Source organism: Camelus bactrianus, chromosome 4, assembly GCF_048773025.1.
Source record: "Camelus bactrianus isolate YW-2024 breed Bactrian camel chromosome 4, ASM4877302v1, whole genome shotgun sequence".
Classification (NCBI taxonomy): Eukaryota; Metazoa; Chordata; class Mammalia; order Artiodactyla; family Camelidae; genus Camelus; species Camelus bactrianus.
Genome location: NC_133542.1, coordinates 72,264,852 through 72,282,385, shown reverse-complemented (window position 1 = coordinate 72,282,385; position 17,534 = coordinate 72,264,852). Strand labels below are relative to the sequence as shown.

The 17,534-nt window shown below is 46.3% G+C and overlaps 1 protein-coding gene across 11 annotated transcripts in view; it reads left to right on the top strand.

Annotated features, from left to right (window-relative positions):
- Positions 1-14,553, top strand: part of FNBP1 (formin binding protein 1) — a 122,359-nt gene extending 107,806 nt beyond the window's left edge. For 5 of the 11 annotated variants that reach the window (XM_045506849.2, XM_045506845.2, XM_074362389.1 and 2 more), the window contains 4 exons: positions 3,416-3,548; positions 5,044-5,165; positions 5,461-5,600; positions 7,497-10,847. In XM_045506849.2, the coding sequence (XP_045362805.2) occupies positions 3,416-3,548; positions 5,044-5,165; positions 5,461-5,600; positions 7,497-7,675 (574 nt within the window). In that variant the 3' untranslated portion in view covers positions 7,676-10,847. Of the gene's footprint in view, positions 1-3,415; positions 3,549-5,043; positions 5,166-5,460; positions 5,601-7,496; positions 10,848-11,522 lie in introns of those variants that run through there. The other 6 variants (XM_010970271.3, XM_045506846.2, XM_010970272.3 and 3 more) reach the window with 2 other exon arrangements.
- Positions 14,554-17,534: the final 2,981 nt, after the last annotated feature.

Sequence of the window (17,534 nt, the reverse complement as noted above, 5' to 3'; positions counted from 1 at the left end):
GCTGGTCTGTAAGTTTGATCCTAGGGATGGTAGGTTGGTGCACATGCAGAAAAAGGAAAAAAAAAAAAAGTAAGAAAAGATTCAATATCTCTCCCCATTCGCACTCCCCATCCCACATTTATAACCTATAATAGCATCGCATCATTTAGGGGATACTTGTAATAATCCTGATTGAGAAACCACTTTACTTATTTTATATGTATTTTTATTTATTTTTTATTCGTTTTTTGGTGGGGGGAGAATTAGGTTTGTGTATTTATTTATTTTTAGAGCAGTACTGAGGCTTGAACCCAGGACCTCGTGCATGCTGAGCGTGCACTCTGCCACTTGAGTTATACCCTCTCCCCCGAAAAGCCACTTTATTGCCTCTCACCTTCTGTATTCTCACTGACGGAATGAAGTGAATCATTCGTTAACTGAGATTTGAACTTAAAAGATAACTTGAGATTTTGTGCTCTACAAGCAGGCTAAATGGATAACTACATAAATTTAGCTATATTAAAGCTGGGGTTAAACTTTGGCTATGCAAAAAATAAACAAACGAAGTTGGTACAGCAGTCCAGTTTAAGTACATGCAAAAGAAAAGTAGCTTTTTAAATTCTTTAAATCTCTGGTAGAGTAACTCCTGAAAAATAGATTGTATTGTAAACATTGTTACAAAGGAGAATATAGCTGAGTAGAATATGTGCTTAGCATGCATGAGGTCCTGGGTTCAATCCCCAGTACTGCCGTTAAACAAAAGTTAAAAATTAAATCTAAAAAAAATTTTAAAGCACTCTAGACACCCTGGATTCAAATCTGGTTCCACTTGTTTCTACTGCAGACTTTGGACAAGTTTCTTAGTCTCTTGGTACCTCAGTTTCCTCACCTGGAAAAGGGAGTTCATGTGCCTGTCTGTGTGAGGATTAAGTGTATTGGGATGTGTGAGGTGCCAAGGACGGTGCCTGGCATATTGTGTTCATAAAATGAAGTGAATCAATATGTTAAATGTGGACATTAACATATGTTCACATTAATATGTTCCAGATTTTCAGACTGGACAAAACACTAACCCCACCCCCATACACTAACTACAAAAGACACATTCGACTCATAAAGTGCGGAAAGGTTGAGAGTAAAGGATGGGAAAGGACAGTCTATGCAGGGACCAACCAAGAAAACCAGTGTGACAAGACTGACTTTCAGGCCAAACCCCCCCCCCCCACCTGCCCCAAACTATTCAGCTCAAAAGGATCAATTTCATCAAAGAAATGATTCAAATAACAAGTGGCTGGATTTACTGAGAAGGTATAAAATTTTACAAGTGGCTGGATTCACCCAGAAGGTATAAAATTTTACATCCGTGGGGCCAATAGCATCACCTCAAAATACAGAAAAGGTTATGCTATTAACCTTTGGATATAAGTACAAGAAATACAGATACAGCATTATAGTGGGAGATTTTTAATGCTCTTCTCTCAGTAATTGACAGAGCAGATTAACTGAGAGTCAGAATAGAGGATTTGAATAATATAATTAACAAAATTGACCTGATACACAGATATCCAGTAACTGTGGTCCACATTCTTTCTAAGCACACATAGAATGTTTCCAAAAATTGGGCATGTCCTGGTTTTATAAAGCAAATCTCAACAAACATCAAAACATGGAGATCATTCAGGCATCAAGAGATAGAGATCATTGAGCGTTGTCCGAAGGCTACAATTACGCTGGATATCAATAACAAAAATAAATTTATCTATTTATTTATTTTATTGAAGTATAGTCAGTTTACAATGTTGTGTCCATTTCTGGTGTACAGCATGTTTCAGTCGTATATATACATACATGTATTTGTTTTCATATTCTTTTCCATTATAGGTTACTACAAGATATTGAATATAGTTCCCTGTGCTCTACAGTACAACCTTGTTGTTTACCTGTTTTATACATTGTAGTTAGTATCTGCAAAGCTCAGACTTGCAGTTTGTCCCTTCCCACCCACTCCCCCACCCACCTCCGGTAACCATAAGTTTGTTTTCTATGTCTGTGAGTCTGTTTCTAATAACAAAAATTTAGAGGTTAAGAAATGTGGCTCTAAGTAACACAGAGACTAAAGAAGAAATCATAATAGATATTAGAAAATATATGAACCAGAACTGAACCTTCATCTTAACATACGTTCTCCATCCCCGTTTCTGGGATGTCACTAAAGCCGTGCTTACAAAGGGAAATGTCAAGCTCCCAATACATGTTAGAACCAAATGAAGCTGAAAATCAGTGAGTGAAGCATCTTTCTCAAGAAGAAGGAAATAATAAAAGAAAGAGTAGAAATTAATTACATAGAAAGAATCACACACTCAACAGAGAGGATAAAGGATCCCAAGTTGATTCCTTGAAAAGACGAATCAAATTGATGAATTTCTGAAGAGACTGATCATGGGAGATCATGAACTTGGACGGCTCGTTGAGGCAGTTTGCTGAGAAATAGGGCAGTAGTAGCTGGAGGTGGAGGCCGCAGACTGGAGAGGAGTTGTGTGCATGTGGATGGCATTACAGTCTGTTTGTTGTAGGGACATCTATTCATTTAACAAATGGAGCATCTGTTGTGCACCAGGTGTGGTCCCACCACTGGGGGGTATCATGTTCATGGACGGGCTTGAGCCCAGAGAGCTTCTGTGCTAGGAAGGAGAGACAGACATAAGCAGTAAGCATCAGAACGAGTCATGTAATGTTGGAAAGTGGTACATGCAGAGGAAATAAAGAAAACAGGGAGGTGAGTGGGCTGGGAGCTCCAGTGGAGGGAGGGCCCCCGTGGAGACCTGGTCTTAGGGAAGGCTGGACAGTTCATCACAAAGCTTCTCTAGGGCTTCCTGACTCCCCTGCCAAGGGCGGCCTCCCAGGCAGGATTCCAGGAGGAATCGTGCCACATGTCCCTTTAGGGCTCTGTTGCCCGCCTGTCATGGATACCCCGGTTTCTTAATAGATGAAATCATTTTTAATGAAATTTCCAAAGCAATTAACTGTGCTTCTTCATAAGATAAACATATTGCATCACAACACCGAAGATGCCGTAGCTCTGGTTTGCACGCAGAATGTGCACATGGAAATACTGGGGTTTGGTCTCTTGTTATTTGGGGCAAAGGGAGGGACAGCATTAATTTATATTTCTCACTGACTGAAGACAAGAGGAAGATACTGTTCAGAAAAGGCAATTGGAATTTAAATATCAGTCTCTAGATTATACAGACCTTGGTAGCAAAATTCATATAGAATTCATGCAGAGAAGTTTTGGAATGGAAGTGTGATTCCCTTCCAATCCACCCTGCGGTCCAGTCTCCCCACGCTGCCATTCACATGGTTTTCATGGTGGTGGGAGAATGTAATTGGCTGACAGCGTTAACCTTTCCCACATTCTGCCCCTTCTCTTTTTCAGAGATGCCATCACAAAAATGAAAGATGTCTATCTAAAGAATCCGCAGATGGGAGACCCCGCCAGCCTGGATCACAAATTAGCAGAAGTCAGCCAAAACATAGAAAAACTGAGACTAGAGGCCCAGAAATTTGAGGTATGAAAAAGTTGTTGTTGAAAAAGCTCAGTTGGAAAAAAACAGAAGTCGGGGTGGGGGTCACGAGGTGAATATTGCTGGCGAGTGCAGGCTTTCCTTTCCCCTGAGAGAGACAGCTGGAAAAGTCAGGTGTTTCACGAGTTCTGATAAAAGGAAAAAGACACTGTCATCCACTGAGGGTTCTGCTTTTCAGCACATCCTATTTCAGCTGTGTCACTGAGAACGGACACTGTTTAAAGTTATATTTGTATACAGTGTTTTGTTTTGTAATTTAAGTGTTTCACTCCTGTTGACAGTGGATGTAACTGAGAGTATACAGCTGTCCATCATCTCAGTGAATCAAAAAGACAGTTTAAAAACTCCATTGAAATATGTCATTATTCTTTCAAAGAACCCAATTATCAAAAGGTGATATATGGGAAAACCAGTAAGAAACACATGAGAAATGAGGAAGAAACACAAATAATAAATGTTTTAAAAAGAGCACTTTTTAAAAGGGCACTCAAGAGCTATGGACAAAAGGCTTCTTCCCCTGCACCCAAATGTAAGACTACAGAGCCTGGAAAAATGAGTTAGTAACTGATTGTTCCAATCAGAATAGATTATTTCTAGCAATGAAATGCCAAATACGGCTTTTTTCATTCTTTCTAGAATCTGTCAATAAGATATTAGTATTTAATTAATATTTTAGAACCTAGAAATGTCTTTCTCTGATCATTTTTATTCTTTTGCCTTTTTTACAGTATTTCAGAGGTTGCTGAAGATTTTTTTTTGGTCTTTTTTAATTTTGGGGGGTGGTAACTAGATTTATTTATTATTATTAATATCTTTTAATGGAGGTACTGGGGATTGAACCCAGGACCGTGTGCATGCTAAGCACATACTCTGTACCCTGCCTCCTTGAAGATAATTTTATCTACTTTGATTTCCTGTGCATGACTTTTCTTCACTATTAAAAAAAAAGTTATACTCCTAAAAAAATGGGAAATGTGGCTTTCAAACTGAGTCATTGCTTAAGTGTGGCAGTACCCTCATGTTTCCCAGTGTGACCTCATGGTCACAGAATTTTTGGAACCAAAAGGAACTAGAAGTGACTTATCTGAAATCACACAGCTGCTTAAAAAGCCCAAGAGGATAACATCGTCCAGTGTCTTTCTGCCACATTGTGAGCAATGGCTAAATATCAAGTTGTTTGTACCAGTCCAATTTCAGGTGAAAGTCAGCAGATGCCTTTGAGTACGTTTATACAGGCCATGCAGACAGATTGGAGATGCTGACTCATGTGGTCCCTCCCGAGGCAGCTTCAGTGATCAAGGAGCCGAGCCGCCCAAATTTCGGTCCTTAAGACTCCAGAGTGGGGTGGGGTTGTAGCTCAGTGGTAGAGTGTGTGCTTAGCACGCGCGAGGTTCTGGGTTCAATCCCCGGTACCTCCATCAAAAAATGGTCAGGCCCTCAGGGGACACAGACCAGAGTCTTTCATCGCTTTTGTTTGCAGGCCTGGCTGGCCGAGGTTGAAGGCAGACTCCCCGCGCGCGGCGAGCAGAGCCGCCGGCAGAGCGGGCTCTACGACACTCAGAGCGCGCCTGCGGTCAACAACTGCGCGCAGGACCGGGAGAGGTACAGTATCTGTGCGGTGCCTCCTTCCGGCCGGGGCCATTCTGCTTTGAATGCTCGATTCTGGAATCCGAAACGAGCACACCGCCCTTGTTAGACACCAAGTGTCTGATGACTGGCCTGTGATTTGCATTTTTTCCCACGGGGCAGGTGGATGGTGGCGGAGCCCACGGGGTGGTTTAAGATGCCCCTGGTTACAACGCCCGCGGGGCGGCAAGCGCCGGGCTCTGGCGGGGGCTGGACTCGAGTCCTCGCTGGAGTCAGTTGCTATAGTTGCTGTGTGTTTTCCTTTCTTGAGCAGCCCGGATGGCAGTTACACGGAGGAGCAGAGTCAGGAGAGTGAGGTGAAGGTGCTGGCCACGGACTTCGACGACGAGTTTGACGATGAGGAACCGCTCCCTGCCATAGGCACTTGCAAAGCTCTCTACACGTTTGAAGGTAACACCGTGTGGAGCTGAGTCCCTGTCGGAGTCACTCTTCTCTTTCTGTGATCTGACTTTCTTTTGAAGTCTCCCAGAACTTTCTCTCATTATTCTTTTGTTTTGCTCATAGTATTTATGGGTGTGACTATGATTTGGCTGATGGCTGTCTCTTTCGCCTTCTGGTCTGTACAATTTAATGACTTTCAGTGAGTTAACTGCTGCAGGTAGTATGGAATGATTATTTCATCCGTTTATTCCACGCTTACAGAGCTCCTGTCTTGTAAGGACCCCTGAAGGGATGAGACGTGGGTAGTGTGTTCCAGCAGCCACCCTTGGAGGAAATGAAGCAGACAGCCGTATGGGAGAGGGCCCCCGGCAGTATTTACCAGAGGAGGGGGCTGAGTGATGAGGAAGTCACGTGAGGATGAGATCACTTCCTTAAGGGAGTTTAGAGACCTCTCCATGCTGCAGTGTTATCAGAGGGACGGGCCCTGCCAAACACGGAGTGACGAAAGCATGGGGTTCGTGTGGCTGGAGTTCAGATGTCTTAGGTGGTGAGAGTGGAATGTAAGACTAGAAGGCGGGTGGTGCCAGTGGGGTTTGGGTAAGAGAAACATTTGGATTTTATTTGGCAAACATCGAGGAGCCACCGAAGGTGTCTGAGGAGGTTGTTGACAGGACCAGGGCTGTACCTTAGGGCATGTATTGTCATCTGCGTAGGATCAGTTAGGAGATGGGGGAAGTGGTTACGAAGACTAGCCTAGTGCTTCCTAAACTGGGGAGCCTTGAAACGGTGTCCCTGCAGCGAGCTGATGAGGGTGCTGGGGAAGAAGCAGTCAGAGCGCTCGCAGAGGCACTGGGATAAAGGAATTTTAAACAGCTTTCTTCTTTTCTTTTTAAGAAACTTTTTTTGGGTACAATTTTATATATTTGTATGTATGTATGTATGTATGTATGTATTTATTGGCTAATTAGATTTATTTATTTACTATTTAATGGAGGTACTGGGGATTGAACCCAGGACCTCGTGCATGCTAAGCGTGCACTCTACCCCTGAGCTCTACCCTCCCTCCTGGGTTTCTTTACTGTGGGACTTTTCCAACATTTAATGAACTAAACGTTCATTGAGACAAAACACAGAAGAGAAGTACCAGGTCAGATGTTCCCAGTTTTCCTTCACACCCACACCATCCCTCCCCACCTGCGCCCACAGTGCCGCTGCTGACCGCTCCCTAAGCAGTCTGCCTTTCAGGATACTGCTTGGGGGGTGGGGGGTGGTCTTTTGAGATTCTTGTAGCAAATGGTCTTGGGGGCCTCGATTAAGGAACGGACACAGGCAGGCTGCAGCCAGCAAATTGCTCAGACGCGTGGCTGATTGGAAGTCGGAGACAAAGAGGGGAGGAAATCAAAGATGATCCCTGAATTTGCATCCTGGGTCAATGGCGAGATCCACAGAGATGGGAACGTAGGCGGAGGAACTAGTTTGGGAGGAAAAACAGTGAGTCCAGATTCACTCACGTTGCATTCCTGGTGCCCAGGCACCATCAAGGTGGAAATGTGCTTTAGGGAGAAGGCAAAGTGGAACCTTAGCCTCAGATGAGAAACAGAATGGGGATCAAGAGATGTAGTTGGTGCCACAGGAAGACCTTCAGGGAACAGGAGAGGAGAGAACCAGAGATCTCCTCTGGGGAAAATGCATTCCATTCTGGGAGGGAGCAGAGAGAGGGTTTTCAGGAGGATTTCGAGGAGGGTCCTAGAGAGAAGCAAGGCCAGGTCCTGGAAGCTTCTGTGTGGGAGGAGAACAGAAGGGTCAGTGCATCTTTTCCCACCCTTGTTTCATTGCCAAGCTCCCTGTTTGCTCTCCACCTGGATTTCACAAGGAATCTAAAATATTCCGATGTTGCTTTTGCAGGTCAGAATGAAGGAACCATTTCAGTAGTTGAAGGAGAAACTCTGTACGTTATAGAGGAAGACAAAGGTGATGGATGGACCCGCATTCGGAGAAACGAAGATGAAGAGGGTTACGTGCCCACTTCCTACGTCGAAGTCTATTTGGACAAAAATGCCAAAGGTGCTAAGACTTATATTTAATACAACTTAAAAAAAAAAAAACACAAAACCAAACTTTAAAAAAAATTGGAGTTGTTTCTTCCCACAACTATGACTGTTACAGGCAGTTCTTCAAAAGACTGGACGGGGAGCACCGTGGTCCATGTTTCATGTAGCCGCAAGGCGGACTTTCAGGCATCTTACACCTGAATTTCCTGGGCTAGTTTTGACTATAATCAAGTTTCACTTGCTGATGACATTTTATGTGGAAAGCTGCCAACTGCCAATTTACAACTGTGTCGTTTGAAATCTGATAAACACTTCTTCTTTGGGCAGCCTCTGTAGATAACCCCCCCCCAAAAAAAAGTTGCCTTCTAGCTTCAAATCAGTATTTCTGAATCTGAAAGTCCATGCACATCATAGGGGTGCCGCGAAGACTTCAATTGTCTTATTCATATCTAATATCTGCCGTAAATTGAACTACCTTGGAATGTTACATTTTGTAACAATAAACTGAACCACACTAGTTTGTTCAATTTTAGTCATTCGCTTTGGAGGAGGTCATAAATATAGAATCAGTAAAGCATAAGAAGATTCTTACATGGGTACCAAAAGTGTGCATTTTTACTTAAACATGTTTTAAGAGCATTGCTAGGTCACTGTATTATCTTGTTTTGTCTCTGTGATCCTAAACAACCAATTGAAATCTGGGAAACTCGATCAACTAGTTGATTTTTTTTTTCACCTGTGACTACTGATCCTTCCTCTGCCAACTGACAGAGTTGATCAGACGTGCTAGTAACATTTAGATGAACTTACATGAAAACAGTGCGCTTCCTTCTGTCCTGTGGGAGGCTTTGTGGCAGGTGGGGCTGTATTTAGCTCACACTTGCCCGGGTTGGGCTGTGAGTAGAAGCTGGTGCAGCAGCAGCCGTGTCTATGCACAGACCCCAGCACGTCACCTTTCAAGGTTTTTTTGTTTGTTGTTTTTAACCATGGGCATCTTTAAGACCCAAAGTGTGAATTTACTGAAAATTGTTTTAGAATGCCTAGCTCACTTTATATAATTAACCGTAGCCAAAATACAATGTTTCACCATCTTAAAGGAATCTGGGTCATGTAGGGATTTGCATCTTGAAATTGGCAGGATAGGTAGTGAAATTGGTCACATGCATGAATGGGTACCAAACCCAATGATTGTGCCCATTTCTAGAATCTTCCCTGAGATCACAGAGAACCAGCTAAAAATGAGTCAAGATGAAGGTATTGGGTTGAGATTCTCTTCTTATTTGGCTTTGAAAATTATTTATTCATGTCCTTCCTACTTTTAAATAGGAAATTAGCTCCTTGCTTCTACATCGTGGGCTCCGTTTAGAAGCTCAGATCAATTTCAAGCTGATTCTGAAGTTGACAGCAACACATCGGGGGGCTAGGACCTGGCCGGAGTTGCCGGTACCTGTTACAGATTCTAACAGAAAGTTCTCTTACATTTCCCAAGGGCCACCAAAATGGAATTTAGTAGTCTTTGCTTCACGACTGCCTGCTTTTTAAAACATTTTTTATTTTAAAATAATTATAGATTCTCCAGAAATTGCAGAGATAGTACAGAAAAAGCCCTTGTCCCCGTCATTGCTCTTCCCCCAGTGGTTGCATCTGACACAGCTGTAGTCCTGTATCAAAAGCTGCAAACCAGTACTAGTCAGCCTGAATTTTTAAAATATGATTTTGTAATTCAAACTTCTTTTGCGTTGTTATACCTTTGCTGCCAAAACATCACTAAAGCCACTCATCCTGACCCCAGGCCTCTCAGGAGAATCGTTTCAGTTCTTTTTAATATTGCAGCAAGAAAATGAGCCGACCCTTAAGCCATGGGAATTTGTTTTCATGCGCAGTAGGTGGTCACAGCTTTGGGCGTGTAACCAAGTGAATGGGAGACTTAAGATATTAACACCTAACCTTTCTATCCCATGATGAACTCATTTCCAGACTACGAATTACTGGAGAAAGCAAACAAAACACTGAAAAAGTCTGAAAACGAGGCAAGACAATGTAGTTTTTTAAAAGCCTGGCTTGAAAAGGATGACATTCCATGAAGTTGGGTTTTTTTTTTGGTTTGTTTTTTGTTTTTCTTTTTTTCCCCTCCTCTTTAGGGTTGTGCAAATCTGATTCACAGAATAGCTCAGCTGGCTTTTGGGGATGGGCGGGGTGATTGGGCACATAAGTCATGATTGTTGTTTTAAGTTGTATGCCTCAGTACCTTCCCCAGCTTAATCTACATAATAGGGACTCAACAGTGAAGGATGTTTTGTAGTTTTAGTCCCATCTCGTCCGTGCGTGACGTATTAGCAAAAATATTGAAAGGATTCCCAAGGAATCAGGAATTTCCATTGCCACCCGAAGTATAACTTTGTTTTCTTCCAATGGTTACCTGTAATGTAGCAAAGTCTCAGTCTGTGTATAAAGTTTTCTCCTTTTATTTAGAGATACCTTAGAGGTTAATCACGTGTGTGTAATTCGTTCTTTCCAACCTTGTTTATAAATCTGTTCAGCCTGCCCCAGCGACACCGCCCCACCTTAAGCCCATCCCAGGCGGGCGGGGCTGCTGCCTTCTGAAACCTGTAACTCACAAGGGATTGTTTTATTGTCAGTATTGCCAGTGCACTTTTGTGTGTGTGTGTGTGTGTGTGTGTGTGTGTGGTGTCTACCATGTGACTATTTAATAATTGCCAAAATAGTTAGACTAGAGTAAGTTCCAATTGGTCAACTGGGTTGTGAATTGTCCTCTTCTACGGTTTTGTTTTGTTTTGTTTTGTTTTTTTTAATTGCTCCCTGTTAAATATGTCCGTAACTACCCGCCCACCCCAATATATTTGTATATACTGCCATTTAAAAGCTAAAAGGATTACTTGAATTCGTTGTTTTAACGTTTTTACTCTTTTATCTGTTTGTTTTATTGGTGATTCTGCTGCCTAACGACCTTTTTGTTTTTGTAACTGCTGGGGAAGCCGGAAGGACGGTTACACTGGTAGCTAGGTCCCCTGCCGGCTGAGCCACACTTGATTTTATTGTAGACACTTGGGTTCTGAGTAAGTTTTGTCTGAATACAGCCAACGTGATTGTTTCTCTCTATTCTTATCCTGCAAGAAAAGAATCTGTCTGGCACCTTTTAGTTGTACCCTCGTATCTGCCTCTAATAAACGTTGTACTTTTCTCAGTGTTGTGTATTTTAAATGATTTTTCACTTTTCCCAGAAAATTATTCTGTGTAATACGAGTATTTAACCCCTTCGTCTTCAATAATGGGGAATTTTCTAGCCAAATGCTTTTTAAAAAAAAAAAATTCTACCCTTTCCCCCTTTTAAATGATGACACCTCTCTTTCTCACCCTGCGTGCACCTACGGGCTTCAAGAGTCTGTCTCTTGTTTCTTTTCTGCCCCTTCAAGATGAAGAACTTTCACTGTTTATTGCTGAGTAAACACTGAGTGACAGGTTTTCCTTTTCACCCAGGATTTTGCATTTTACTGCTAAAGAACCAGGAGTGTCAGTTTCAGAGAGAATCCGTTCCTGGCATCATTCTGGGAGGCGGGTTGAGTTTCTTTCTCTGTCTCAAAACTCAAGTTTATTGGAAAGATGAGTTGAGGGTCGGGGGTGGGGGATGGTCTCCTAGGTGGGTTTCTCTTACCCCCAGGGGAAAGACCAGCTTTGAGTGCAGATGAAACCGTGAAAGTTCCTTATCTCAGACGTGCCCTGTGGTAACCAACTGCTCTAAAGTCGCCCCCTCCCCTCCCAGGCCCAGGGCGGTGCGGTCTGCTGAGGAGCAGAGCATCGCCCCCCACCTGCTGCCAGCCCCTCTAACGGCCTTTTTCTTTCTCTTTCTTTTGTGTTGTAGATTCCTAAAGGTGGCTGCGGGGAGCCGGAGCCTCGGGTGAGCCCAGGAGAAACCCTCCGGTCTGCTTGTCTCCACAGGCCTGGGCGCCCGCCTGAACGGACGGCCCTCGGGCTGGGCTGGCGTGTGGCCCGTGGAACTTCACCTGAAGTGACAGCCCCACGCCATGCAGCTGCCTGCCTTTTTCTTTCTTTTCTTTTGACAGCATGTTCCTCGTGGCCCAGCTCCTCCTCAGGCCCTGTCTGGCCACCTCTTTGGGGGAAGTCTGTCTGTGTCCCGGTCCCCACCCCACATGGGGCCTCAGAAGGTGGCTCGACATGTGGTCCCTCTTCTTGGGCACCTGCCTCGGCCCTCAGTCCACCTGGCGCATCCCGGCCCGTCCATGGTTCACCCTGTGCCTTTTGTGAAAACTTTGCCACTGGTCTCCCGGGGAGACCAACAGAATCTGGACAAGGAAGGTCAGGTGCGCACCAGGTAGACTGAGTGCCTGAATGTCACTGATGCATTCCTGCGTCATTTATGTTAGAGAATACTCATCTTTTCCCAAGTCCATTGAGTATTCAGTGGTCCTTTTCTGACTGTGGGTCCTCACCTCCTACTAAACATCGGCCCTTGCCACATTTCACGGTCCGAGAGTGGGGCGTCTACACCTACATGCACATATACGCAGACACACGCACGCACGCACACATACATTTTTATCTGGGCTGGAAAAGTCCACACCGGAAGTCAAATTCCAGCTCTCGGGCCAGCCCAGCTGTCTTGCCTGTGTCTGCCTTTTGTGGGATCAAGGAAGATCCCAGCCCACCTTCTCCCCGTTGTCCACCTGTTCATGGGAACTGCAGATCGTGGCACTTTGTGAACGAGCGTCTCACCTCTGCATTAGCTCACTGCAAAGGAGAAATTCCCCTCTTTCCACAAATTCCAAGATTTGCGTCTTAGGATCCTAGTGCTTTCATCACCAAAGACCCCGTGCTTGTGGTCCTTCAAGTGGTCGTGTGGCTCCAGCTTCTGCATTTTATCACGTGCTCTCCAGGCCACGTGGAATTAGTTTTGGTTTTGAGCTAAATTTCCTTCCTCTGATGGATCTTTGAGGAAAACATGAGGTTCTGTCGCCTGTGGCCACTCATGCCTTAGAGCATCACAGCTTCTCTACTTACTTGGTGCAGAAACAGTCAAGAGACATCATTGGCTGTGAGTTTCTGTGAACAAGGACGCTGTCAGAAGCCCCAGATGCAATCCGGCATCTTTCTTCTTTTGTCTGGCTTTTGTTAACTGAGTGGTCACCTCACACATCCTCGATGCTTTTCAATATTTCTGAATCTAAGACAAGGAAGTCTTACAGGAGCCGAAGGGACAGGGACAGAAAGGACAGGTCCTGAGGGTTGGGCCTTTGTTCAGTGGTAGGAAAATGGCTCATCTCCAGCAAATCAGGGTTGACCACACACACCCTCCGAGAGCAGCTCAGTCGACCCTCGTGACAAGAAACCACGAGCAAGCAAATGCCAAGAGCAAGCAGGGGAAGAGGAAGTGGCTTCAGGTGTGAGCGAGCCAGCGTGCACCCTGTCACTCTTTCTGCCCCAGAGTGAGCCTCTGCAGCCACTGGCATCTGGGAGCTTCTCCACTAGGACAGCAGCAGCGGCTGCATTGTCGCATGCTCCTCAGTCTTGTGAGAGGATCGTCTTGGCAGATGACAGCGCAGCCAGGAGGCCCAAGGGCGAGAAGAGTCGGGGTCTTCCCTGTGTCCCTGCAAACCAGCAGGTGCGTGGTTAATACGGACAGTCCCAGCGGCCCCATGAAGGGCTCCTCTGTCAGTGGGGTGACCAGGTGTTTCCAGGAACTTCTGAATTTCACCAAATCAAGCTGACCACTCTCGACTCTACAAGGATGCTAAATTTTTTTTTAATGTGATTTTTAGAGCCTCAGTAATGCATGTGCATTGCATCTTTCATATTAGGGGTCAGGATAGATTAATTTCATACGACATAGGGGAAAAGGTATAAGCTGCAGTAATTTGTTCTTTTAATGTCTGTTAAACCCAATATAGAATATGCTGGTATCCTCTCGTATCCCCTGTGCCTTTTTTTTTCCCCCTGTACCACCTGTCCCCAAAACAGAATGGATAGTGAGTGCTTTTCAACATTAACCTTGACGTTCGCTTCTCCACCAGTCTGTGTGGCGATGGGGAAAGGGCAATGCTGTACCACTTGGGCTTATTAAAGGAAATAAGTTATTATAGGATAGTTGAGATGTATCATTTACTCTGGGAATCCTACTGTGAAATCTTCTAAATATTATTGAGCAGTTCACATAGAGTAGAAACATGGAATTTCCCGTGTGCGTCTCAGCTCCCCCTCATATCCACTGCCCGCCGTTTACCAACGCTAGAATATTGCTGTGTCGTAAGAACGACTCATTTTTAAAGAACCTGCCCGGAAAATAACTTAAAAACAAAATGAAAGAGAGGAGCTTGTATCCAGTTTTTCCTTTGCAGGATGGGAACAAATAAAAAGGCATGGAAAGCTGTAGTGGGATTTTCCTTTGGGTTTTTATAAGGATCAACTTGAGGCTTTTGGGTTGTTACGCTCGTCTCCGGGGTAGCACAGAGCCCTCCAAAGCCTTTTGCTAACATCTGTTAATTACTGAAAAATAGTTTACCGGACATGGAAAAGTTACGTTGAGGCTAAGTATGTTTCCAGAAATGTTGATTTCATGCCTCCTAACGGCTCTGCCTCCTGTGCTTGTATCATCAAAAAACGTCTTTGAAAAGTGATCCAAAATCCTGTTGTAACCGGATGTCGAGAACCTTTAAACTTCCTGGTTTGTTTGTGTGTGTTGCACTAACTCTAAACTTTGGAGGCATTTCACTGTTGTGACGGCCCGTTGCCCATTGTAAAGGTTCTGGAATCGCTCATTTGTCTCTGGAGATCGAATTAAACCAAATAAAGTGCTTCCATTGGAAGGCTTATATTGATCTTGTAACTATATGTTAATCCTCTAAATGTTAAATAAAAAGATAACTTCTGGCACGGTATCACAGGACTCTTTTTTTCTTTTTTCTTTTTTTTCCACAAAGAGAGGACCCTGGTCACAGAAGCTCAGTCAGAGTGCCCTGGGCTGGAGGCTGGGCTCCGATCTGCGTGTTACTGATTTACGGTGTAAACCCAAGAAAAGGCACACTGCCATCTGCTTGGGGAGGGGTGAGACCCAGCGAGCTCTAAATTCCACCTCCACACGCTGGGGGGAGGGGGAAGCTGTCAGAGACATCAGTGATGTGGGCTTCAGGTGATTTAGTCCAAGAAATGTCCAGGACATTTTCCATGCCTGTAAATTCTGCAGGCACTACTCTGGGTTCTCAGGGACCCTACTGTGGGGGGTGGGGGTCCGTGGAACTGTAGCTGGTTTGTGTTTCCTTGGCAGTCTGATGTCACAAGGGCTCAAGCCCACCCTCTTGGCAGCTTGGCCTGAATAATCACTGGTTTCTGCCGCGGACAGTGTGCAGCGTTTAAGGGTGAGGGCCTGGTGCCTGCACCCACCGGCTGTGTGCAGCGGGAGGCCCTTTCCATATCCAGCACTGAAAGTCTCACTCCAGGCTTTTGGGGGAAGATGCGATTGGTTTGGGCCCACACCTCTTTGTTTCTGAAGGCTCTTTAGGGCTGTTTTAGGAAGGCAGTTGCTGAGGGAGCCAAATGTTAAGTGAGCAGGGTGGCCTTGCTAATGCCAAGTGTCACTCACTTGCTGAGGGGTGGGAGGTGAGGCCACCAATAAGAGGCCAGGCCTCACTGAGGCCTTAGCCTTCTCCCACAGATGGATGTGACTGGCCTTTAAAGCAAGAGCTTTTCCAACTGGACCAGGGTGGTGTCAGGGAGACAAAGCTTCTAAGCAATCAGTTCGGGGTTCTCAGTAAGAGAAGGCTGGTCACCGAACAAGGTGGCCCAATGGCTGTCCTGAGGCCCTCTTGTCTAGGTTGTCAGATGAAGGTTAGTCTGGGAAGAATGTTTCCAGCATGTTCTTTCTGGGCCTTTATCGTAGTCGGGGAATAGTCTCCTACTGTCTGTGTAAGACAGAGCGTCGCCACCTGTCTCACTTAGAAGCATCTCTCTCTGCAGGACCTCGCCGGCTCGAGGAGCTGGGCGCTGGGTCTGACTGGGTGTGTGTCCCCACTTCTCCGGGCCTCCGCTCCACTGGCGGTGGCCCGAGGACCCCTCCACCTTGGGGAGGTGCTGTGAGGACAGGAGGCCGCTGGGAAAGCACTTGCTCGGCGCCACAGCAGTTCCCAGACGGCGGCTCTGGCTCCGAGCTCGTTTCCGGCTCCGTGATGGAGTCTGTGCTACTGATTCCGGGACAGAATTCACAGCTCGCGGCTCTATGACCTCACGCTGCGCTCGCGGGTCCGAAACACTGGAATGCCGCCCAGCTTGTCCCATCTTTATGCGCCTTCTCGGTTCAAGCGTTTGGGGAAGTGGCACCTCCTCCCACCAGGCACCTGAACCTTCTGTGACCCACCTCCGCCCCTTTGGGGTCGGAAACAAGAGGCGGCAGCGCGGACTGGGGCTGTCGACAGTTGGTTTCCTGGAGCGCTCCGGAGGGCGGCCTCTTCACGCACAGAAACTCCTGACTCAGACCTGCCGGTCAGGCTCCTCCGGTCGGTCTGGAAATCTCAGCCTCTGCCCCGGCCCGGCCCCGCCCCCCCGCCTCCCCGCCTCCCACGTGCCGGCCCCGCCCAGGCCCGCCTGCTGCGCAGAGGCGCTGGCGCCCCCTAGTGGGAGAGAAGCCGGCCTGCGGGGAGGGAGAACGGGGTTCCAGATAGGGTGACCGGCCAGGAAGGAAATACACGTGGGCAGAGACAGGGGGGTTCAAGTATGCCCTCCCTTTTCTAATGAAAGCAAAAGAGGTCTCCGATTGTGAGGTCCACAGGACAGCAAAAGATGGATGGTACAGGTCTGAGTGAGGGAAGGAGCCCAAGGCTGGACAGTGACAAAAAGCAGGCCTAGCTCTGTGGGGATTAATGACCTGAGCAGTGAGGAAGTCCAGGCCCCGACTCTTCCCATCTTCCCTAGAGGAGGCCTCTCCTCCTCCCTGGCTTCTGCTGGCCTTTTCTGAGAAGGGGAGGCATAACTTTATTGCGAGCTGCCTCTTGAGACCTGGGATTAAAGTGCAAAGGCTGCAAACCAGCACTCAGCAGCCACTTTGTGTCAGGAGCTGTTTCTCCAGAGTTGCACGCATTAGGCCCTGATTGAAACACTTCTGCCTCTGTCCAGATGGTACAGTGAGTACCATTTACTTAAATGACCTCCCATTAGTTAGAGAACCGCTAGACCACAAAAGATAGAGTAGAAATTGAGAACAGCCCCCATGTGCCTCTGTCCTCAGAGCTAAGGGGCCAAAAGCTGTGAGAGGGAACGGGGATTTCCTCATGTTACTCTATTGGGTCCCGGAAGCAACGGGGGCGGGAAGGATCCCCTGCGCACTGTGGCATTCTGCCCGGGGAGCCTGGTGCCCCTCACAGGGTGCACATTCCCCCACCACACCTGGCCAAGAACCCTGACCCCAGTACTGGCTCTCCAAAAGCCCTCATCTGGGCTGCTTGCCAGTCAGGTCCACTGAAGGACAGGAGGCTGCATCCAAACATCCCTGGGGCAGCCTTCCAAGACACACTGTGTCCCAAATGTAGACTGCCCTTTTTCAGAGCCTTTCCCAAGGGCATTAATTTCTTCTGTACCCTGTGCTTCGATACCCCCAGCCAGCCTCTCTCTGCTGCAGGATTAGCTGTAGACAAGAAGAGAGCCAGAGGGAGGGGATGATTCCAAAACACAACTTGTTTCCCCAAAGGCTGTCTGGGGCTCAAAATGAGGTCGTGCACGACTCGCAGGATAACTTACATTTGCTCTTGAGTTCCAACCAGAACAAAGGTCGGAAGCTATACTGTCTGGGTGGCTGCACCTTGTCACTGTATTTTCTGATGCAGCTTTGCAAGCGGAAGCACAGACAGATGTGAAGGCCCGCAGATCCAGG